Source organism: Athene noctua, chromosome 3, assembly GCF_965140245.1.
Source record: "Athene noctua chromosome 3, bAthNoc1.hap1.1, whole genome shotgun sequence".
Lineage (NCBI taxonomy): Eukaryota > Metazoa > Chordata > Aves > Strigiformes > Strigidae > Athene > Athene noctua.
Window position 1 is genome coordinate 12,184,912 of NC_134039.1, and position 23,239 is coordinate 12,208,150.

The following is a 23,239-nucleotide window of genomic DNA, read 5'->3' on the forward strand; positions in this document are numbered from 1 at the left end:
CCATCCACTGTAGGCACTGGACCAGTGGGCATTCAGACAGGAAGGGTTGTAACCTAGGAGGAGAGCCGGGGAAGGAGGAGATCTCAGGAGGAAATAGGCTGGTGTTTGAAGCAAGCAGGTGAGCTGAACAGAGTTTGGGAGTGGAGCAGGGGCTGGTGGGGACAGTGGGAGGAGTGGGAGGGAAGGGCAGGAACTAGGGAGACTGGCATTGGAGGTGTGGTATGAGGGGAGCAGGGCCCCACTCGCTGCAGACAAGGCGCTGGTCCCAGCGAGCCCTCCATGCCCAGGGCCTGTTCTTCTGTGGGGAGCAGGCAGTACCCAGTCACCCTTCGGTCTTCAGGTTTGTGCTTGAGAGCCTTGGGCACTCAAAGTCCACACTGACACGATGCATGCTGGAGGGTGTCTGCGTGCTGGCTTCTTCAGGGTAGCCATGTGTTATCAGCAGCCTGAGATTTTACTGATGATTCTTTGTCCTTCCTGCAGGTATGCTTAAGCCTTACTTCATTGTGCTCCTTACGTATCTGACAGTAGAATACCAGTAGTCTGGGCTACTGGGGCTTCCCAATGGGGCTGCTCGCATCCGTGTGCTCCGTCTTGTCCCCATTGACTGCAGGATCCAGACTGTAAGAGGTCCCCCCAGTGGGTCAGGGACTGTGTTTTGTACAGGCTTGGTTGCAGATCCCACTTAGCAGATGCTGAGCAGCAAGTCCAAGAGTTTCTATTTCCAGAGTGATGAGGGATCCCAAATTGGGTTGCAAGTCTTTTAGAGCAGGGACTGTTTTCTTACAGTTTTTTACAGCACCTAGTACAGTAGGGCCCTACTTAACCCTTCCAGATGTTAGCCCTAATATAAATACAATAAAACCAAATTAAATTCAGGGTAGATTTGTGTTTCTGCAATTCTGTGGGAGAGGAATGTTTTTCTGCAGTGATGTGCCCTGCTGCTCGTACAGGGGACTGTTGTCCCTCGCTCTGCGGGCTGTGTTGATTCAAGTAGGGCTTGAGTTGAAGGTGGAAATGTTCAACATTCTGCAGCAGGAATAGCCAGCCAGGGCAGCTTCGGGGTGCCGCTGCTATTCCCAGCCATGCGTACCTCCATGTGCGGGTGGACAGGTGTTCCCAGACTTTTCCTAGAACCTGTTTGTAGACCAGGCAGGCCCTCACAGCATAGGCAGGAAGCTGCCACTCAGCAAGCGGGACATTAAAATGGGTCTTGGGTTCCGTAAACTATTCCCGACATGACTACTGTCCTATTGGGTGACATCTACAGGTCATTTCACCTCAAAAAAATGGATTACCTCAGTAATACCCATCTCTTTGGAAAGGGCCTTTGAATCTGTGTGTAATATTGCTATTCTCAAACATCATAAATAGATGTTGTGGTCTAATAGATAGGGCACACTGTTCGCAAGGACCTCGTTTCTTTTCTGGGCTTTGCTACGTTCTCTCTTTATGATTTTGGGTGAACTACTCCACCAATCTGTTCCCCTGCCACCACACATCGCCATAGATCATCAATTCTCTGGAGCAGACGCAGTCCCTTAGCACGTCTTGTTTTAGAGTCTAGCATTATGGGGCTCTGCTCTCTGCCAGGACTTCTGCATGCTACAGAAATACAAATAGTTGCTGCTAATAATAATATTAAATCTGCTTGGCTCTTCACAGATAAGTAAAGGGCAATGCTCCTTTCTCCGAGGAGCAGGCAGGATAACTACTTTATTTTTGTCTTTGTCTTTTTCTAATTAAAAAAAAAGCCAGTAGACATGATTAAAAAAAAATAAAGGTAGGCTGCAGTAATTTGATATTTTTAGCCTTAGACCTGCTACTTGTGCTGTGAAGCCAATCTTAGGGTCGTGGCCAAAGTCTGGTTCATATCCATGTTTGCCAGGGCTAGAAATTGTTTGGAGCCTTATATTGACAGTTGGCTCAGTATTTGGGCTAATCCCGTAAAACCACCATGCAGCTCGGTGCAACTTTCAGTATTTGCTGTGAACAAAAGTCTCAAGGAATGTTACAGATCAGACATGAGGAGCTTCACTTGGCCAATACATGGCAGGGCTCTGGGCTGGAATGATAAGGGGTTGGGATGGAGCTGAGCATGGCAGAATGGAAGGCCATTGGAGATGAGAAGTCAACTCTTGCCTGTCTGTGTGTGCTTTGGGATTTTTTTAATTATTATTTCATTTCCAAAGAAATGCAACAGCAGCAACAAAACGTCTTAAATATTCAACAGTGAAAACAATAGATTTGAAAAGGAAAACAAAAAGTTAGAGCCAGCTCTGGCACTGGTGGACATTTGGCTCTGAGGGAAGCGAGAACAGCTTGGATTTGCATACTGCGGGTCAGAAAGCGGAGTCAGAATTATGCTTTCATTGCGGTGCATGAATGGGAGCACATAATTGGCATTCTTCCCCTCTTGATCAGATGCCTCCTTCAGGGGATCTCTGCACCCAATACGTCGCGGCTCATCCATTCACCGCCTGGCATGGATAGGGCTTTTGTTTTCAAATTATGATTTTCCTGTTCTATGATTTCTTCCATAACCTGGGAAAGCCCCAGCTCTCCCCCCTCTGTGCATTACCCTTTGTTTCAGAGAACGACCAGAGGTCACGCTGTGCTGAATGTAGCTGTTGTTGCATCACCCCCTGTGCATGTTTCTGCTCTTCTGGGTCAGTGTGGAGCTGACGACCCTGGGGCGATGGTCATGGTGCTCAGCACTGTGCACCTCCTCGGAAGTTTGTGGAGTCCTGCATTTCTGAGTCCAAAGAGATGAGCATGACTGAGATCAGTCCAGTAGGGCTTCCTCCAGAAATGTATGAAGATGCAGTTCTGGCTGGGACAAGCTTAGTATGTCTCTTGGCTGACCCAAGACCTGGCTTTGTTTTCCATTATTTGGTTTAATAGCTTTTCTTGCTCAAGTGCAACAAGGATTTGCTAGCAGATTCAGCAGAGCACTTAAATGTATGCTTAACTTTAGCTCTATTCAGTGCCCTTGCAGGGGCTCGGGCACCTATTTGCTTTAGGTGATGCATAGGGTAAAGGGTTTTGCTGAACTGGAGCCACAGCCTCTGGCAAGTGCATATACTGCTGCTAAAAACCCATGTCCATTCAGACATCAGCAGTCACGTGGAAGCCTTTCCAGCTGGATATCAGGGCCTGGTCCTCCTTCCTGTGTGGTTCTCTGTTGGCACTGCCCACCCAGGGCTTCCTCCCTCATCCTGGATGTGTTTGCAGTTGCTCTCTCCACAGAGTCACTGGCCAGACCAAATGCCACTTGGCCATGTCCCATCCTTTCCTGGGACTGTGCTCACCCTGCCATTGATCTCGGATCCGCCCAGCGGCAAAGGCAAATAACAACTATTGATGGCTGGGGCCTGCCTCTTCATTTATCCACAGACCAATGTTTTAACCTGTCAATGCTAAGAAATCATATTGATTGGAGAGATTTTGGTTTATTCCTTAGGTCTGTTAATCAAAAGGGTGAGTCCTCCTTTAATATCTTACTGCCATGAGCTTGGCTCTGCTGTACCTTGTCTGAAAAAGCCTTTATTTTCAAGGCAGAAGGAAAATTATGTTTATAAAATATAAACTACGGGAATTTTCATTCCCCTCTGGCTTTAGGAGGAGGAGAGCAGCTGGTAGAGAGTGGTTGAGAAAGGCTTTATCTGCTGTATTTTGGTTACTGTGCTTTGAGTGATGGGTTTAATAATTGATAGAGCAATTTAGCAATGATCCATAATCCTGAAAGAAGCCTACGCTCCTCTCCCTCTCTCTCCCTCCCTCCCTCCCTCTGAGACTGACAGGCTGCTCTCAGTGTTTTTGTCTGCAAAATTTCATCCCTTGGTTTCTGTAAACAGCCTGACATGGGAGAGGGGGAAAAAAAGCAACTGTTTCTAAATCTTTTGTCTTCTTTCCACAAACAGCTGCGCTGCCTTCACCAGCTCAGGGCTTCAGTCATTCGCTCACACACTCTTGCTGAAGAGAGCAGGAGGTTTTCTTTCAGGCCCTAGCCTAAATGGAATGTGTATATGCAATGTATATAGGAGAACAGAGTGGTGCAGAGCCCCCCGGCAGGGACCCCTCTCTCCCCATTTAAACCCAGGCTTTGTTTGTGGCTGAATCTGGCTTTTTTAATCCCAAGAAAGGTACGTAGCAATGGCAAATGCTTGGGGTACACTAGTGTGCTTTGCTTGAAACTCTTCCAGGATTAACCCATGGAAATTGCTTTTCCAAAGAGCCTCGTGCTGATGGTCACAGCGAGTGTCAGGATCCCACTGGGGTACCTGATGTGTAAGTGTCTGTGTGAAACCCCATTTTTAAAATGGGTGCACACAATCTGTGCTTGCTGAGCTTGTCCCCGTAGGAGCACAGGGCTGTGTTTGCAGGCACGGGGGGTGCATCCCCTCCATGGGGGCAGGGAGTTTCAGCCTCCCTGTTGGTGATGTCCACCTCTTTCTTCATCCACAGTAAGTGCAGGAAGAGAGCAGAAGAGATGAGACAGAAAAAGGAGACAGAGATAAGCAGGAGAGAAAAAGAGACAAGGCTATAGGTACTGAGTATGTGTTGAGGCCACAGGGAGGAGGTACAGCCTAGCAGGAAGCTGGGTATAGGCAAAGTCAAGTGAGATGTATTATGTTTTTCCGTATGTGTTATGGAGATGCCAGGTTTACAACAAGTTGTTATTAAGCATGACAGAGTCAGCTACACACAGCTGTATTATTCCTTAGAATTAAAAGGGGCGAGGTCCTTCAGGGCACAGAAAAGTTTATGGACACTCCACCATGGGAAGTTTGTAAGACAAGCTGGCTGAACACTTGCCAGGAGTGACATAGGCATGGATGGCCTGATATCAGGGCAGGGAGGGAGCGGGTGACTTCCCGGAGCCTGGGACAGCTCTGTCAGCCTCTGACACCATCCTCTGGAGTATTTTCACCCTTCCCCGTCAGCACCCTGGTGGAACATGAGCAGTGTCAAGGGACGGGCAGTTTAGTCTGCTTCTATGATTTATTTGCTATTAAATACCCTTAGTAATGATAGGCTCCTGAGGCTTGTTCAATAATTATGCCAATCAAGTCCAGAAGTAATTCTTGTGTAACTTGCTCTCTCTTTTTAAAAGACAGCTAGAACTCTGTGTATACACTTGCTAAAAACATCCTGGGACCTGCATCTGTGCTGCCTGAAACACTCCCAGCTATATAGTGTTTTGCTTGGATATAGGAGGGTTGTGGTGACCTTCCTATCGACAAGCATATAGTTACCGCACCATACAGTAGCTCAGGTGGGAGGGCACCTCTGGAGGTCATTTAGCACAACCTGTTTCTCAGGGTAGGGACAGCTGTGAGATCAAGGTCGGGACTTTGTCTTGTCAGATCTTAAAAGCCTCCAAGGATGGCGACTGCACAGCCTCTCAGGGTGTTCATTATCTGCACAGTGGAGGTGTTTTCCCTGTCCCCAGTGGGAACCTTCCCTGTTTCAGTTTATGTATATCATCTCCACTTTCTGCAGCCTACCTGAGCAAAGGGTCTGGCATCATCTCCTCCATGTGGTGGAGAAGAAAGCAGGCTGCTGTCAGGTCCCCCATGGCTGTCTCTCCCCCTGCTGAGGTTGCTTCAGTTTGCCCAGGCACTGGGGGCCTCAGGCTGAAGATGGTATCCAGATGTGGTTTCACAGGTGTGGCTGGAGGTGGGTCATCATGTTCCTCAGTCTGCTGGCCCTGATCCAGGGAAGCCGTTGGTCCAGCTGCTACCAGGGTCCTCATTTCAGCCTGCTGCCCCCTAAGTTAAGGTGCTCATGGCCTTTCTCACTGAGCAGTTCCCCAGGTATTGTCACCAGGGCTCATCCTTCCCAGGGACAGGACTCTGCATTTATCCTGGCTGCATTTCAGAAGGTCCCCATTGGTGCATGCCTCCTGCCCATCCAGGTCCCTCTGGGTGGCAGCCTTGCTCTCAAGCACATCACCAGGTTGCTCCAGTTTGGAGTCACCCATAAACTGGATGAGAGTGCACTCTGCCTCCTCCCCCAGGCCAGTGATAAAGATGTTAAACAAGACCAGTTCCAGGATAAACCCCTGAGGTACCTCACTTGTTACCAGTCTCCAGTTTATATTTATGTCCTGTAACAGAAACCATCACCGAAGGCTGAGTGGATCCAGCTTCCAGTCCTCTGAGCTGATAGAGATATTTTTTGATGTGTTGCAAACTAGTCTTGAGGTATGAGTGAGGGCAATGTGAGCAATGCGCTGTTGGAGCTACCCTCTAGTGGTGGTTGTGCTGGTGGTCTGACAGCCCTGGAAATGTCTTTCGCTACACCCACAGTCCTTTCCAGAAACCACTATGTTTGACCTGTGAAATAGGGAGCGTGTTAGTAGGCCCTTTAGAGGCACCGTCCTTCCTTACAACTCAAACCAAAACATCTTTGTGGGTAAACAGCATACTCTGATGGATTGGGTGATGTTCCTTGATGGCCCTTTCCCTCCCTCATGAATATCCCTGTGATGACTAAACTCTCCAGGATTTGAACTTTGTGCTAGAATCTGAAAGGCATGGTGTACCTGCATGTTCTGGGATGAGTCCTGGCTCCAAGGGCTATCCCTTCTTGCAATTCTGCTGTATTGATGCTTCCCAACACAGTCTGGAGTTCCTGGCAGTCCTTGAGGCCCTAGCAAGCCATCTGCAGAGCTGTAGCACTTCTGTATGGGCTTCAGCTGAGCATCCGATCAAACTCCCATGCTTGGGGATGCAAGAAAACTGTAGAGGTCCCACAGTGAAGCCGGCAATGAGGGTGAGCCCAGCTCTCCCCAACTGGGGCAGCCCTGCTGGGGTCTGGAGCTGCTCTCCTGCCCACTGCATGGGATGGGGGAGTGAGGGAGGGAGCAGGAGCTGTTGATGCTTGTAGGTGTTGAGCTCCGGTCTTGATGGCTGTCCAGCTCTGGAGCAGAGGAAGGCCTTGAGTCTGGGGGTCATTGATATTAGATATCTGCATCCCTTCCAGGTGTCTGTGCAAGTGGAGAGACGGAGGGGCGAGGGAAATAGCAACAATAACCTTTTACTCCCAGAATATGAGCTTGTCTCCTTTTACAGCCTGGCACTTAAGAAGTGATTTGGGGTCTGAGAGGTACAGAGCAACAAAAAAAGGTGCTGTATACTCTTCATCTCCATTAACTAAGAGCTAAGGGTACTCTGCATGCTACAGTATATGGCAATAAAAAGTGGGTAAGTGTGCAAAATACAAAAGGGTCAAGTGAGCAGGTATGAGAAAGAGTCCATAAAGATGCCAAAGAAAAAGGGTTCAGCTGGGAGGAGGATGGAACCCCATCACTTAAATAAAAACCCCTCTGTAAGACGTGAAGGATGCAGTTCCTCCTCCTCACAGGAGGTATCTTGGTGTGTAGCCCTGGGTGTGCAGCCTGTCAGTGCATACCTACTTGGGCCCACTTGGTGTTCATCTCCTGCCTCTCTGCCTCTGTCCAGGTCTTTCTGGATGGAGATGTGAAAACTACTGCTTCCTGAAGTTCAGGCTTTGGCAGGTGAGACTAACAGGTGGAGGACAACAGGAGCTGTGTATATCAACATAGCAGACAGGATCACTGTAGGTCTCTGCACTGCCTGCAGCCTTCTTTTAGAAGCGTCACCTTAAAGGCAAGAAGCAGGCGCACTCTTTGCTCAAGGTGCCAGCAAGTATCAAGTTTTAAGTTATATTTTTTTCTGCTATGTATGCTTATCCGTGAAGGACTCTGCTGAGACAATCACGCTCGGCCACAGGACCCTACCAGAGGTGGTAAATTATCCCCAAGGAGGGCAGTTTGCAGGGGAGTTTTAAAATTCAGAAAGAGCCCAGCTCTCTGAATCCAAGTCTGTGGAAATGAATTTTTTTGGCATTTGTTTTTAATGTCCTGTGATGTGTGGGTGAAAAAGCCAGCGAGCTAGACTGGTAATTAATTTTCCTGACAGAAACACCAGACAATGAAATTACCCTGCCACAAAGCAGGGTTGCTAAAGTAAATACTCTGCCAGCAGCAGGCCTGAAAACAGGACGGGGTCATATGTGAGGTGCAAGCAAATGATGAGATGGCACTTCTGCCTCTGGGGACTTGTGGGCTCTGCCAGCATGGGGACTTGTGTCCTGTGTCCCCGGCACCCAGCGCTGGCAGCTCTCTGGTATACATGGGCACATTCAAACTGGCCTCCAAGTGGTGGGGGACTTTCTGGACCCAGCACCGAGCCAAGGAGCGGGTCACTCTGTGCTGTCCAAGGGAGCAATTTGATCTGACAAAGGGGTAGGAGATGTGTGGAGTGGGCATGGGCTGGTTGCTTCTCTCCTGGAGATACAGTCTTCTGGGTGGGCTCTTCAGTCTCTCCTAGGTTGATGGTGAGCAGTTTCAAAATCTTTGGTCTATGCTGGCAAGATCTTGTGAGCTGTAGAGCAGGTTGTGCCTGTGTGTACAGGAGGGGAGTGCCTTTCGCTGGGAGATGTCAGAGGCACCTCATGGGAGAGGAGGGACAGGAGGGCGAAGTTTTCTGTTTTCCCTCCATGTGTCTTGTACCAGAGGCTGGAATTAGTGTGCCAAGGGGTGGCAGATGCACAGCCAAAAAACTGGTGGAGAGCTGTAAATGGGGACATTCCTGCATGTACCAAGGTATTTGGCAACATGCTGCCTTAGTGTGATTTCAAACAAGATCCCCACCACAGTCGAAAGGTTTGGTGAGTCTGTGTTAAAAGAAGCAGTATTATCGGGGCAGAAAACACCTCCCTGTGTAGCCGTGGAGAGATCTGCTGAAGATCTCAGTGCTGTTCTGGGAAGTCCTGCCATCATGTGAATCATCCTTCTGATTTATAATTGCAATACTCTGATGTGCAGAGTTTAACAGGGTATTTTCCCCTGTTTCATAGTATTACCAGCTGCAGAATGGAGAAATCCCACATAAGAACTGGCTAAGACATGGAAATGTTTTCCTTCCCGTTGGAAAAGGGAATCACACCATTCTTGGAGCAGCTGAGCTAAATCTCAGTGCTTTTAGGAATAAAAGGGTCAGTTATGGAGTGGCCTGCATGCACATTTTAAGACCAGTTATTTGATGTATTAGGTATAAGAAGTGGTGGATTAGCAGTGAGGTGCTTAAGTGTGCAGATACCACAGACTTGCTTAGGTGAGGATGCGAAAAGAGTGAGGAACATTTAAGGGCCTTGATCTAGATTACAGACAACATTATGCCAGATCAGCACAGTCCTGAAAGACAGTAAACATTGGAAGAGGAAAACGGAACTATTTCTACATAATTCTATGTCCTAAATTTACTGCAGCTCCGCTGGAGAAAGGACTGTGTGTCTCAGAGGATCTCCCAGATAAAACATCTGCCAAAATACCTCATGTCGCTCCAAAAGCAAACAAAATATTAGGCTCAGGGAAGACTGGAACACGAAAGTATTCTGCAAATAGTGTAAAATAAGTCTTGGGAATATCCTCATGTTTAACTGTTTCTAGGTCTGTTCAGCCTGTCTCCAAGAAGTCACGTCAGGAAGAGGAGGTGTAGGGCCAGGCAGTGGAAGTGAATTAAAGCATCCATGGGATGGAACACTGAGAAGCCAGAAGCTGCTGCAAACACGGGATAGCAGGGCAGAGAGATAAAAAGAGCTTGTGCTAAAAGAAAGGTTATTCAAGCACTTCCGTCTTCACCTCTAGGCCAAGCCATGTGAACATGAAGTGAGAGGTGACAAATTTAAACCTGATGAAGGAAAATCAGGTTTTAAAAAACTTAAGATGCTATTGAAGGCAGAAGATTTGCCTGTGGAACTCCATGCCACAGCATGTGATTGAAGTCAAGATCTCACCTTGTCTTAAAAAATTGACATGTTTATATTAAGAAAAAGAGGAGTTCCATGTGTTAGATGTAGGTCTATATACAGAAGGATCTATGCATCCATAACTGAGCATACAGAACAATTTCCACCCAATAGAGGTTCAGAAGGCATTTTATCAGTGGACGAGTTGTTTCATAACAGAACTTGTAGCATCCTCCTCCAAAATGCTTGGCATTGGCCTTTAGCAGAGTGCCAGCAGGCAGGCAGACCGCTGCTCCTCCTCAGGTGACTCCAGCTCTCTTTTGCACAGCAAACGGGAGGTGTCTGCTAGCTGAAAATCTGGAAGCTGGTGTGGTGTCCGATACCTGTCGTTCTTGTGGTGTCTTAATGGCTGCCTAATTAAGTTAACAAGATCTTTTTGTCTTAGGGCCACTCCCTCTCCATGGAAAAATCGCAGTCATGATGCGAAGGCAAGGCTGGGAGAAAGCCACAGCAAATGCTGGCTGTGGTGTACATAGGACATCATATCACTTCAATCTGGCCTCCTTCTCACAGGGGTTTTCATCGCTGTTCGAAAATTATCATCTGTTTGGGGCTGAACAGGCAAAGATTGCAACTGATGTTTAGGCTTGAATGAGTAATGCGAATACCAGCTTTCAAAAAAGGAAAAGAAAATAAAGCTATCTCACCACCTCCCCTCCCTGCAACGATAGGTCTGGTTTAATATAACGAATGGTGTCCTATTTAGTTGCCCTGTATGTGTTTAAATGGTATGGACACTGCTTTTGTGCTTTTATTCCCAACAGCGGAGGTACAAAACTTTTTTTGTGTGTGAAAAAGAAATTTTCTCCTAAGTGCTGCACTCCAGAAGCTGGAGCTATAAGAAAAATGCACTGGACAGCCGAAGACTCAAGAGAGAAAAAAATTAGTATTTTAACCTCAAATTCTAGGTCATCCCTTCTTACAGGGGTCTGGAGGTGTTGGCAGCATAAGTATGGAGCGGGAGGGAAGGAGGTGTGTGTTGCGTGTGACAGCAGTGGAAGTGATTTTTATGAACAGGGAGGTTTCTGCACAAAATCATGTTGGGAATATCCCACTGATAGTCCACCCCTTTGCTCCCTCCACTTGAGTTAGTGGGAGGGATTTGAAGTTCAGGCGATGCGTGGCTGAGCTCTCATTAGTGACCAGGGACATTTCGTTCACAATGTGGAAGGCAGACAGGGAGAGGCAGATGGCTTTGAATGCAGGATTTACATAGTAATGAGATTCAGGTCACCATAGCTGTCTTTTTCTCTCTGCATTTTGTCTAGGTGTCGAGTAGTGACAGTGACTGAATGGGGAGGAAAGGAGGAAAATTAACCCCTTGTTCCTAAGGAGAGATTGATGCTAGAATAAAAAGTTTGTCACAATGGGCTGAAGAACAGTGGGGTATAAGAACAAGCATAGATGAAGCTAGAAGGGCTAAAGGTAGCTGTTTTTTAAGTTTCTGGCATGTTTTTTGTTGGAATGGCCCAAAGTATCCTAACCTTGAAATCCTAGAATTTCCTGTAATTTTTACATTCTGCACTGCTGCTGGTTTGAGAACAGATAGTTTTGGGCTTTAGTCATTACCAGTCAACCCAAAATTGGGAAGTTTGTGGACTGAAGATGGGGCATGGATTCTTGCTACAGGGCCTTTGCTGATTTCTTTGGAAAAAAATTACCCATTTTGCTTGGTTTCTTGGCTAAAGACTTGTCTTCACATGACTATGCAATGGTGTGATTAAAACATAATATTTTCCACTGCAATTGGTAATCCTTAGTATGATCTCACTAGTGTCAGATCTTATCCTGATGACAGATGGAAACTGGGAACTGTGGGCCCTATTTCCAGCCTTGGATGGTGGCACTTGATTTGCTCAATAGTCAACCCCAGGCATTCCCAAAATATGCATCAGGGCCTGAGATGAAAGTTTTCAAATATTTTGTGTTTCTTTCTTTTATCTGTCTTCTGGTTTGTTGGGGTTTTTTTTAATATTTAGAGGAATATGGGAAAGTAAGTTATTCTTTCTGTTGTACATCACCTGACTTCAGAAGCTGGGGCTTTAGGAGTGTTGCAAGATCTGCAAGAAGAGCAGGAGAGAAGCCTTAGATGATCCCTGTGTGAAATAGAAACTATGGCACTTAACTGCATGTGGAAGTCTGAGCTGAGGTAGGGAAAGCAAGGAAGGTCTTTGTGTGTGGAGGTGGGTTTTGTATAAAGTTTTCAGGATTTATAAGGTACTTTTGATTCTTCCACATAGAAGTTGGTTTTGAAACGCAAAGCATTTGGTGTGCTAAGGGGAGGATTTGTCTTGTCTCACCTTGGCCACTGGAGTTTAGGGAGCTTGTTTAGCCTCAGAGAAGAAAGATTCAAACCATCCCAAGACAGTAGGACAAATCCCTCTTGGAGGGGATGTGTCTTCCATTGACTGCACTGTACCTGGCTAAGATTGGACACCAACTTCTACCTGGCTGAAAGGTCAAATGACCCTTACCTTAAGGTCCTCTGGCAGTCTGAGCTGAGACTGGTCTTGCTTATTTGGGCATCTCCTCCACACCCCATCCAAGAATCCTCCTGGAGAGCCAAAGCAAGGCTTTTACCTTGTTCTCTACTTCCTCAGCAAGACTAATGCCAAAGCTCGCTGAGCAGAGGTGCCTCAGTGGGTATCTCCTGAAGCCAGCATTAAATGCATAGCAGGAGTGCCACTGGATTTTGGCTCTTTGGCCTGGAAGGGAAGAGGAAATCTAATTGGGTGCCTGGGACAGACTGGGAAATGAAGATTTCTTGGCTACTTCCTCCTGAGGGAAAGGCTTAGGTCTAATAGATCTAATTACATTATTTCTCTGCTTTATGGTTACATCCATTTGTTTAAAAACTCAATAATCCTTTTATACCAATCCTGTAATGATTATTTAATGTCTGGCTGTTTATGAAGCCCACCAAGCTGTGTGAATGGAAGATGCTTCACCACAGGGAGTCTGCACAGTTCCTCCCCAGGATGGTGCGCTGGGCCCGGGAGCCTCGAGTGGGGACCTTAATTGGGTGGCCTTGAACACTTGATGTTTGTTTTGTGCTTCATTTTCCCACCTGCCAAATGAAAATAATGGTAGTTCTCTCCTCTGCAAACTGCTGCGAAACGTAGTGCTGTCTCCTGACTAAATGCTGCTGGAGGACTCTTCTACAGGGATAAATACTCACCAACTCATGCTTGATTAGCAGATACTTTGCTGGTGGTCAGTGGAGCCCTGAGCTCTGTAGGAGCAGTGACACTTGTTGGCAGCAGGCAGCTTCGTGAGCATCGCACTCTGTACGGGCCTCCCCATGCCAGCTGAGCGGATCCGCTCCTGTTGCTGATGTATTCTAATGTCTTCCTTTGCAGAGCCCCTGAAATCATCCTTGGTTTACCATTTTGTGAAGCAATCGATATGTGGTCATTGGGATGTGTCATTGCAGAGCTGTTCTTGGGCTGGCCATTGTACCCAGGAGCTTCAGAGTATGATCAGGTGGGTATGGATATTGCCCTACATGCTGATAAGTGCATGGATGTTTTTCCCATCTTTTGTCAGCCTGAACAGATACCAACTTCTTCCGTTTTGCTAACAGGGGGTATGTGTTTCTCACCCTCCCAAGTCAACTTTTGCATTATCCACCTGGGGTACATATTCTAGGTAACCAGTGTGCTGTTTAGTACACTGGCTTTTAAGTCCTGACTGCCAAAGTTAAATCTCAATCAAGAGTCAACACTGCTGTTGACTGGAGAGCTCTGTCTTTGTCTCTCCTCACTGAGAACAGGCACCCTTTCTATGCTGTAACATCAAGGATTGAATAAAGGTTTATTTGTTAGAAGAAACTGCATGATCTCTGCTGCGTTTCATAATCCCTTTTACAAGGGTGCATATTGAAGGCAATGACAAGAAGGAGAACGTTCACAGTGGTGTAGGTTTCCAGTTAATATAAGCTGTCGTTCTTCTCTCCCTATAGGCTTTTTTTGCTCCTTTTGTAGTTCTAAAACTGATAGTGCAGTGGCTGCTAGAGCCAGGGCTGCAGAACACTTTCCATTCCCATAGTCATCTTTGGGGTGATCTTAGCTTTCTGCAAATGTGGCTTGAAAAGGATCTTTTTTTCTTTTAGAAAAATAATAAAAAAAGAAAGAGCAGGGTAATAAGTTTTTCATATATGCAAATGTTTCTTTGACTCTTCTTTTGTAACTAGTATTTTTCAGTCAGAGCTTTAAAGGTGAAATTTATATATATTATAAAGGGGAAATAAACGGCAGTGAGGAGCAGGGCCATTAGTGACTCCAAAGTAAATCAGAGGTAGCTGAAAAACTTGCAAGCATTTAAAAAACAGATACCTAGCATGAAGAGTAGATTTCTTTCTCCTCACCCCACAAAAGCCATAAAACACACAGCTGAAAAAGAAATCACCATACATACCTGCCCAGCTTAACTGCCCAGCACAAAGCTTCCTTCAGTGAATTATGGTGAGGGCTCCTGGGGAGCTGGGAAGGGGGCAGGGACTGATCCTGACCCCTCACCGCAGCCCAGGTTGCCCTGCAGCACTGGTGCCGGGCTGCAGGCAGGGTCCTGGTGCTTCTCGGGCGCACAGGCTCCAATGGACATAAGGAGCTGCAGAGTCAAGCAAAGTGCGCTCAGTGAACTGGGTCCTGAGAACTTGGAAGTCTTTGAAGCCACGTCTGCTTTTTATGCCTTCCTTTATTTATTTTATCCCACTCTGTGTCTTCTTTCAAAAACACTTTCCATTCTTCCCTAGAATTTTCTAGCGTAGATGACTATTTTTAATAGTTTTGCAGAGCTTGCAGCAGTTTTGTGGAAACATTCAGCACTCAGGAGATGCCAAAGTTAAGGCTTCCTGTGGCACCCCAGGTGTGTGTGAGATCGGTCTCTAATGGTGTAATCACAGACCCTTTCTCCTTTGAATAACTAAATTGAAGTCTGAGATCCTGGAAACACATGTAGCATCTTTTAGCTGTGTGAGTGCCAGCGAGGTCATAGTCATGGAAGTAACCCCAATAACAAATGAAGTCATGTAGGCAATAGAGATGAAGTACTTTACATACCATGAGGGTGTCAGTTCATTTGAGTGTATATTTCTTCTAAGTTCAAAGATAGTCACTTCATAGTCCTCTGTTTTGAACTTCAGACTGCTCCTAGGAAAGGCTGTGTGCTCAGCTGGTGGAAAAAACAGCCAAAGTTAGAGCACAAACATCAAATTGTTGAACTTATCTCCTGGAGAGGAGAGTGTGACATAAAAAGGTGCAAAGCGGTGAAACACCCCATTGAAATCTCTGTGTGGGTCTTCCTCTTCGACCTCTAAAACCTAGGGACTTTCCTCCCTTTATCCATAGGCTTTGTGGGAGCGTACCGCAAGGGTGAGTTTCCAGTGATGTATGTGATAAAGAGAGGATTGCTGCACCGGAATTCTCTTTCCTCTCATTCCTTGCACTGGTCCTGTTTTTTTTGGTGAAGTCTAGCTACATGGTACATTTTCTCTTTCTTTCTTTGTTCTATTGTTTTAAATGCCTCCTGCCCTCCTTCAGGGAAGACCTCCAGAGATCTTCACAGGATGAACAGTGACCTCTCATCCTTCTCTTACAGATTCGCTATATTTCACAGACACAGGGCTTACCAGCAGAGTATTTGTTAAGTGCAGGGACAAAGACTACGAGGTTTTTCAACAGGGATACAGACTCACCATATCCTTTGTGGAGACTGAAGGTAAGAAGACTCTCCCTTGTTTCTTGTACCTTGCAGTTGTTGGTTGGAAGTGAGGATACATTCAGGTCACCTCAGAGCCTAGGTCTCTGCTTTTTGCAATGCAGCACAGACATCGGGGTGGGTATAGCCCGAGGTAAAACTGTCATCCCCAAAGTCTGCAACCCTTAGCCCACCTGCTTGGCAGTGCTTTGTGGGAAATTTAAGTCCAGAATTGACCTGGAAATCTCCTTCTAAGTAGTCAATGAATTGATGTGTAGTTCAAATGAAACATGCCCTGGGCAGTCTTTGCTCTAATATCTAATGCAGTGGGGCAGGGGAGAAAAAAAAGCATTTTAATTCTGACAATCAAAACTGCTAGTAATGCAAGTGAGCCCTGAGTCTCTCATACCAGCGTGCTTGTCTGTGTTCAGTCCCCAATGAGAGAGGCCAGTGGGCTTCTGGCTGAAAGGATAGGATGCTGAGCCTCATGCTGGAGTGGGTGTAAGAGACCTTTGTGACTCCCATCGTAGTTGGGAGGATCCTCTGAAGTGAAAAAGAAGAGATAAATCACCTTGAGACACAAGAGCTGTCATATAACCATAGTGGAGATAGCGTAAATGTTATCTGGTCAGGCAAGAGAGACAAGTGGTCTCTGATGAGGGAAGGGTAAGGCACAAGCTGGAAGTGGCACATAACCTGCAGCTGATTGCAGGGCAGTTCTGATCAATGCCTGTCTCCTGTTTTGAGCAGACGCCAGATGATCACGAGGCAGAGACGGGGATTAAGTCGAAGGAAGCAAGAAAGTATATTTTCAACTGTTTGGATGATATGGCACAGGTAAGAGTATTGGTGAGTAACCAGTAAGACTGCCTCACACGCTTTTGGGCAACGCTAACAAAGGAGAACTACATGATTTCTGCCTGTATCCTATTCTTGTGCCAGCTCTTGAGAAATATGAGGATTATGCCTACCAAATCAGCTTGTTATGTGCTGCTTTGTAGGGGAAACTGCACAATAGGGCTCAATGATCTGTAGTAAAGCAGCCTTGAAAAGTGGCTAAGTTCATCTCTGAGTGTTGAAATCCTGCGCTTTCTCTTGTCTCTCCAGTGCTTCTGTGTGTGACCACTGGCAAGTCACTTACTTCTTTGTGCTTCAGTATTTCCACTTGTAAAACAATGACATTGGGAATAATCGCCGTGGCTGCAGGAGAGCGTGCTGTCCCTAAAATGTGGCTATCTGAGGGAATGGGGAGTACTAACACACTGGGTCAATTCCATGTGGTTGTGAAAGCTAATTCCAGCATAACCACTCCTGTGACTGGGGTTTGTGCTAGCAAACAAACTAGTGCACAAAACTGGCACAGCACTAGCGCACAACACTAGCACAAAGCTGGAGTTTGTGCTAGCAAAGTCTAGACATCATAGCGTTCACAAGCAAATGGAGGGCTGAAATCGGGTGAGACTGTATAAATGGATGAAATAACATAATGTGTTTTTTCTTCCTGGCACCAGATACATGAATGGAATATTTCTCATAAACCTACTGACAATTTTAATTTATTTTATATTTTTTTTGCTCACGGAACACATAGTTAAGTATCTGATAGCACAGTCCTTTATGTGATAAATATACTGATTATCAGAGCTTGCCTGCTACCACATGGAAGCTGTTCATCTTCAGTGAAGGGTGACTAAGTGTTTCATTAGCCATTGACCCAAGTGAGCTGAACACTTAACAGTCTGTCTAGAGATCTGACATGCACAAGCCAGATGACTAGCTACTGTGGAGTCTGCCATGTGACTTCAGCAACTACCCCTTTAGACAGAGAAGCTTGCAGGGCATGTGCTCCAACGAGGAGTAAACAGTTTGCTGGAGACCTGACCATCTGCTCTGTCTCTTTAGTGCTCACCCTTGTCCTTTCTCCTTTAGGTGAACATGACAACAGATTTGGAAGGAAGTGATATGTTGGTGGAAAAGGCAGACCGACGGGAGTTTATAGATCTGTTAAAGAAGATGTTGACGATAGATGCAGATAAGAGAATAACACCCATTGAAACTCTGAACCACCCTTTTGTCACCATGACGCACTTGCTTGATTTCCCTCACAGCACACAGTACGTGGCTTTCATTTCCCTTGGGTTTTGAATTGAGAGGTTCAGACGAGAGCTGGTTGTGGTGGAGACCAAATGTATCTGAAGGGCATTATTAAGATGCATGTCCTGAGTTTTAATCTTTTTCTGGTTTAAAAAAGAGGGTTACCAACTCTTAAGGTTGCAAGAATTGTGTTGTAGGTGCTTGGCATTTAAAACACTGCAGAGTGTGCTACATTCATTATGTAAATATTCAATAATTACATATGTTTGCATTAAAATGCAGAAGAAATTATGCAATTAGTGCTGAAAGTATCAGTGTATCTCAAAGTAGTATAGTCCTGATTGTTACTGCAGTAATCAACCTTAGCAATGGAGAGCCGACCCTTCCTCCCAGAACCTCCCCATCTTGCAAGGGTCAATTTGGGGCAGTTTACTTTTTGAGGGAAGAAAGGCTCATTTACAGGCACAGGCAGCAGGACAAAGAGTTGAGTTTTCAGCTTTATTGTTGCCCACCTATGTAACGTTAAACACCATGCTCTGACCTCAGCTGACACATTTGTGGAACAGAGATGGGCTCCACTGCCTGATGGAGATGTGAACAAGAGTCATGCCTTCAAGACTGGCTCCCCCTTCTCCTTAGGCTGCATCACGGAATGTAGCAGCCTGAAACACAGGAAACCTGTGCCCAACATATTGCTCTTGTTCCCTGGGAAGTTCACGCAGGGTCAGGCTTCTCAGGTGCAAGTGAAGGCAGACACATAGTGGGAGTTTTCCAAAGCCTTCAGGACACCTAGCTTTGAACATCCTGCTTTACAGGATGTGACTTTGCAGTTCAAGGTGCTTTTGCAGGGTATCCCTTCACCTCATCAGGAGAGCAGAGTTACCCGTGCAGCACTGGGTGCCATGTGCATGGGTGTTTAAAGGCCGTGAGGGGCTCAGGTATGAGAATAAAGGGGCCTGCTTAAAAAGCCATAGAATATGTTTGTGTGGGTGCTGCAGAGCAGCAGGTTACTGTATCCCCTCTCCTGCCCATATGTGTGCTCTTACCTGCGGTATTTCGAGTTCATTTAAGGTAGTTTTCCCTCTGTAAAGAAGCTGTAGCTGCCTTTTTGTTACATTTTTCACAAGATAAGAGCAGTGGCATACCAGAAGGTAGTGGGTGCACGATCTGGGTAGACCCAGACTTACCCTGCACTGACATCTTTGAGCACTGTTATCTCTAAGTAAATAGTAAGTGATGAATGAAAACAAGATGGGAGATTGTTGTGCTAAACAGAGAGAAAGCAAATTTCATATAAAAATGTTCATAAATACAAAAAAGACAGTATTTTCTAACAGTGTTAGCATCATATACTAAAATCTTTCAATTTGCAACAGTCCTTTTTACTGTGCAACAACCAGTTGTGTAAGATAGGAGAGATTTGTGGCATAATACATCGCCATCAGAAATCTTTCCGCTAACAAAACAGATGATAATTGCATCTTCATTTTTTGAAATGCTCACTTGTGGCTGCTCAGGCAAAGCCCCAGAAAGGTAGAAAATATCAGTGGGGCCAGTAGCAGTGAGAATTTTACCCAAATAAACAATTCAGCATCAGGTCTCTGAATACTAAATGCTGTGCCAGCCGGGTGTGTAACCCCGCGCAGCCCCTCCGTGTTGGAAGCAGTGACTGGTAAAGAGAGCAATAAGCTGTAACCAGCGCGGCAAGTTGATGGAAATTTTGTCTGTGATTGCCTGTGGTTTTGAGAATAGAAACTTCAAAGCCTCGAGAGATGCAGGGAGTTGTAATCTCTCTTGAAAGTAAATCAGGCAGCAGAGAAAGTGAGAATATATGGAAGATGGAGCTTCTGGAAGGAATCTCTGCTGTGGCATGCTTCAGAGAGGCTGCAAGTTTGAGCAGCCCAGGAGGGGCTGTTCTGCTTACTTTCAAACAAACAGCAAAGAGAGTTTAGCTCCCCATTTCACATATTTAACTGCCTGGCTCAAAAATTGTTGGGTTCTCCTCAGTCTTCTGCCTGTTTTGCTCTGTCCCTGCCTTTCCCCGCCCCCCCCCCCCCCTTTTTTTTTAAAAGTAAAGACAGAGAGCACAGTATTACATTAGTAGAGATTATACCTTGTTATATAACGCCGTTTGGTTAACACACACAGTTTACCGTGTACAGATTATATACTCTTTCCAGTGCCTTCTACTTTTTGGAGGGAGAATTATGTTCATACTTGACTGGAAAAATGCAATCAAATAGTCCAATAAGTATTTATTTGATAAGTGTTTGATTTTTCTGAATGTTCTGCAACTTACACTTATTTCGTAGTTCTTTAAATGAATGCACATAATGCGCAGCTATGCACAGTGTCCTGAGCCTGTCTTATCTGCAGGTCTTTATGGCACAGACCCCGTTATCAAGATATTCCCTGTAAGAGAAGAAAGATGATCATGTGAGTAAGAGACAAGACAGGGATAAAAAGATCTAGGTCCTCTTCCTGACCAGCCCTAGGGATCATATTGAGCTTGTTCCTTTTGAAGGGACATCTGTTTCTTAAAAATTATGTGAGAATGTTTTTACCTCCCCTACCTCTAACAGCTTAGATCGTTGCAAAAGAAATTATGCATACAGCTGTTTTTTTTATAGCTACAGCTGATTTTCACTCTTTGGATTTTCTATTTTTCTGGGTTGGGATAATGGAAATTAAATAAATGCCTTTATACTTTTTTGGGTTGTGCTTCAGACTCTGAAACACACGTTTGTAAAAACAATTATTATGGAAGAATTGTGAAAAACTGTATTGGTTTTTAGACCTTGGAAAAATGAGATTTTATTAAAAATGCAGTTTTGTGCAAGATCACTATGTTGTTATCTCTTAAACCTCTGTATGCTTTGGTATCCCAATTATAAAAATGAAATACCAGCGGTTTCATGTACCAGACACCTAGAGTGTTCTAGCAATGCAGAGAGTATTTCATCTCATTTGCTGGGGATACAAAATACGCTACTTCTCCACATTTCCATTGCTATATCAATAACATTTAAAGGGAAGTCTCTGTAGAGGAAGAAGCTGTAATCTTCTCCCCCAGAGATCCAATTCTCATTCTGAGATAACCTCAGAACCTGAGTCCCTCAGGACATCGGTGAATCTGTTTTGGCATAACCTTTTGTGATATGAATCGTCCCATTGACTGGAAGAGGACAGCTCATATGCTTTAACATAAGCATCTGTGGAAGTGTTTAGCCAGACAGGGGCAATGTTTTAACCACTTGGCTGGACTCAACTCTCAGTGAACTACTTTTTAAAAGGAACAAGTAAGATTTTTCAGGAATCTCAGTGACCAAGAACAGCAAAATTCTTCCTTGAAATAGACTTCTAAAACTACCTTTAGACTTACACTGAGGCAGAAAGCATGAGTTGTCTTTTCCTCTCAGGCTCAATTGTCCGAAAAAAAACAGTATATGTCTTTCTTGCTTGCTCGCAGTCTCTTTCAGTCTTTTAAAATAGCCACTTTGTATTTCTTGCCCTGCCAACTAAAGAGCAACCAATCTGCTTGCTTTTTGTGACTTACATTGCAGTGCTTAGACCCATGAGGGCACCCAGGAGTCCCAGAGCAGCCGCTCTCATCTTGACACCCATTTGGCCCCCTTCAGTACAGGGTTAATCTGACTCTCACTGGTTAAGAGAGACCTGCATAAAATAGCAAAGGGCTCTAAGAGCCTAGAAAGTGCCAAGTCTGCCATGGAGACCTAATGCAGGGCCACTGTGATGAACTGTAACCTGTGTTGGTCAGCTGATTGAATTTCTGTCTCTTCCTTGTCCCCCCTTTCCTTACACAGCGTCAAGTCCTGCTTCCAGAACATGGAGATTTGCAAGCGGCGGGTGAATATGTATGACACAGTGAACCAGAGCAAGACACCATTCATCACCCATGTAGCCCCAAGTACATCGACCAACTTGACCATGACTTTTAACAACCAGCTGAACACAGTCCACAACCAGGTAAGGCCACCAATCAGAAGCAGCCAATGCTTGAAACATTTATGTCAGCAGGATCTAGAAGATGAAAAGCAGAGTAGCATCCCATTTAACATGCCTGCAAAAAGATGGTCCTTTTTACTCTCCTTCCTCCACTATTCCTCATTCTCTTTTCTTCAGGCAAGCGGTAATCTTGTGACATTCTGTGTGACAGCAAAATGTTGTCCTCGTTGTTGGGGGTGATAAATCCTGCTTACTTGAGAAGTTGCTATGGGGAAAAGCTCATTAGTCCCTTAATGCAGCAAGCAGGCCTGCACTCCCTGGGTCGGGCAGAAGTATTTGTGATCTTACAGCACTTTTTCAAATTGGCATTGAAGTAAAAGGAATTTAAACCTTCTGTAACAGACACAGCACTGTAACTGATCAACAGGAAAAAAGAGTTTAGTGGTAATGTTTATTCTTACCCCTCACTGGTTTTACTCCAGGTGCCACAGTTGACCTGGGGACCCTGTGCACAAACTGCCACTCAGAACACATTGCACTCTACGTTGGTGGGCTCTGGCTTTGTAATCATGCTTTGGACTCTTGTATTAGTTTTACATGCCCCAGTGTTGGGGGATGCTAGGTTGACAAATTTTATGTGACTAGCAGGCTAAGTTGTTCGCTGCAGTACTGTATTACAGCAGTGAAAGGAAACTCTCCAGGGACAGCACTCTAGGAGACTGAAGCTCAAGAAATAGCTGCTGTCTTTTAAGCCTTTTGGGAACAGGCTGCTGAAGATTCACTCTAGAGATTGCAGGTGGCATTGCGGAAATGGTGCTTGGAAAGCAAGAGAGCCTGTGTAGATGTACAGGGTGTTCGCTCAGAAAACCAGACTTCATGACTCAGTTCTTGATACATGTGATCACAGAAGGTCTTTTGGAACAATTCATTAAGCAGATGCAGACAGACATGGGTTATGACTTGGTGTGATAGGGTATTAGTTACAAACACTGGTTCCCTTTCTTGGCTGCTTCTGAGATGCTGACTAAAGAAATGCATGCTACACCTCCCCTAAGCCCCAGCTGCAGAGCAAAGACACCATTTGTACCACAATTGCTAATAGGAAATGCAGACTTGCTTTCGTTTCCTCACAACTCACTTGATGTTGAGATCAGTCGTTGGCTGGGCTGATCCGTGGTAATCTCTGAATTCTCATAAGGGGTGTGTGTTGTGAGCAGAACCAGTATCTCCAGTGTTCCTAGAAGAAGTGGTAGAAACATTTCCAGGAAGGGTGTTTTAATCTGAACAAGCTCTAAGCCTTTCACCATTCTCTTCAACATACCACTCATCTTGGCTCTCTGGTGCTCCCTGTGTCTGCAAAATGTCTGGGGATTGCCTCCTTCCAGTTATGACTCCTGAGATTAGGAGTGTGGGATCTGTCGTGGTTGCTGCTCGGTGTGTTGCACAGGGGAATGGATTGCACTCGTCTGCCTCCACACGGAGAGGGGAGGAGGAAGAAGAAATGTTACTCAATCACATCCCTTGTGGCTGTGGTTGTGGCAGTGCAGCATAGGTACCATTTCCAGGCCCAGTGGCAACCAGGGCAGCACAAAATGCTTAGCCTGCTCCCTCCTGCAGACTTGATCAAAGCCTCATCCCGGGT

General features: G+C 45.6%; 1 protein-coding gene across 6 annotated transcripts in view; it reads left to right on the top strand.

The window, feature by feature from the left end:
* HIPK2 (homeodomain interacting protein kinase 2) overlaps positions 1 to 23,239 on the top strand; it is a 133,630-nt gene that overhangs the window by 85,112 nt on the left and 25,279 nt on the right. For 4 of the 6 annotated variants that reach the window (XM_074901987.1, XM_074901982.1, XM_074901983.1 and 1 more), the window contains exons 3-8: positions 13,200 to 13,323; positions 15,439 to 15,558; positions 16,288 to 16,374; positions 17,467 to 17,651; positions 20,008 to 20,067; positions 21,456 to 21,618. In XM_074901987.1, the coding sequence (XP_074758088.1) occupies positions 13,200 to 13,323; positions 15,439 to 15,558; positions 16,288 to 16,374; positions 17,467 to 17,651; positions 20,008 to 20,067; positions 21,456 to 21,618 (739 nt within the window). The remainder of the gene's footprint in view (positions 1 to 13,199; positions 13,324 to 15,438; positions 15,559 to 16,287; positions 16,375 to 17,466; positions 17,652 to 20,007; positions 20,068 to 21,455; positions 21,619 to 23,239) is intronic. The other 2 variants (XM_074901988.1, XM_074901986.1) reach the window with 1 other exon arrangement.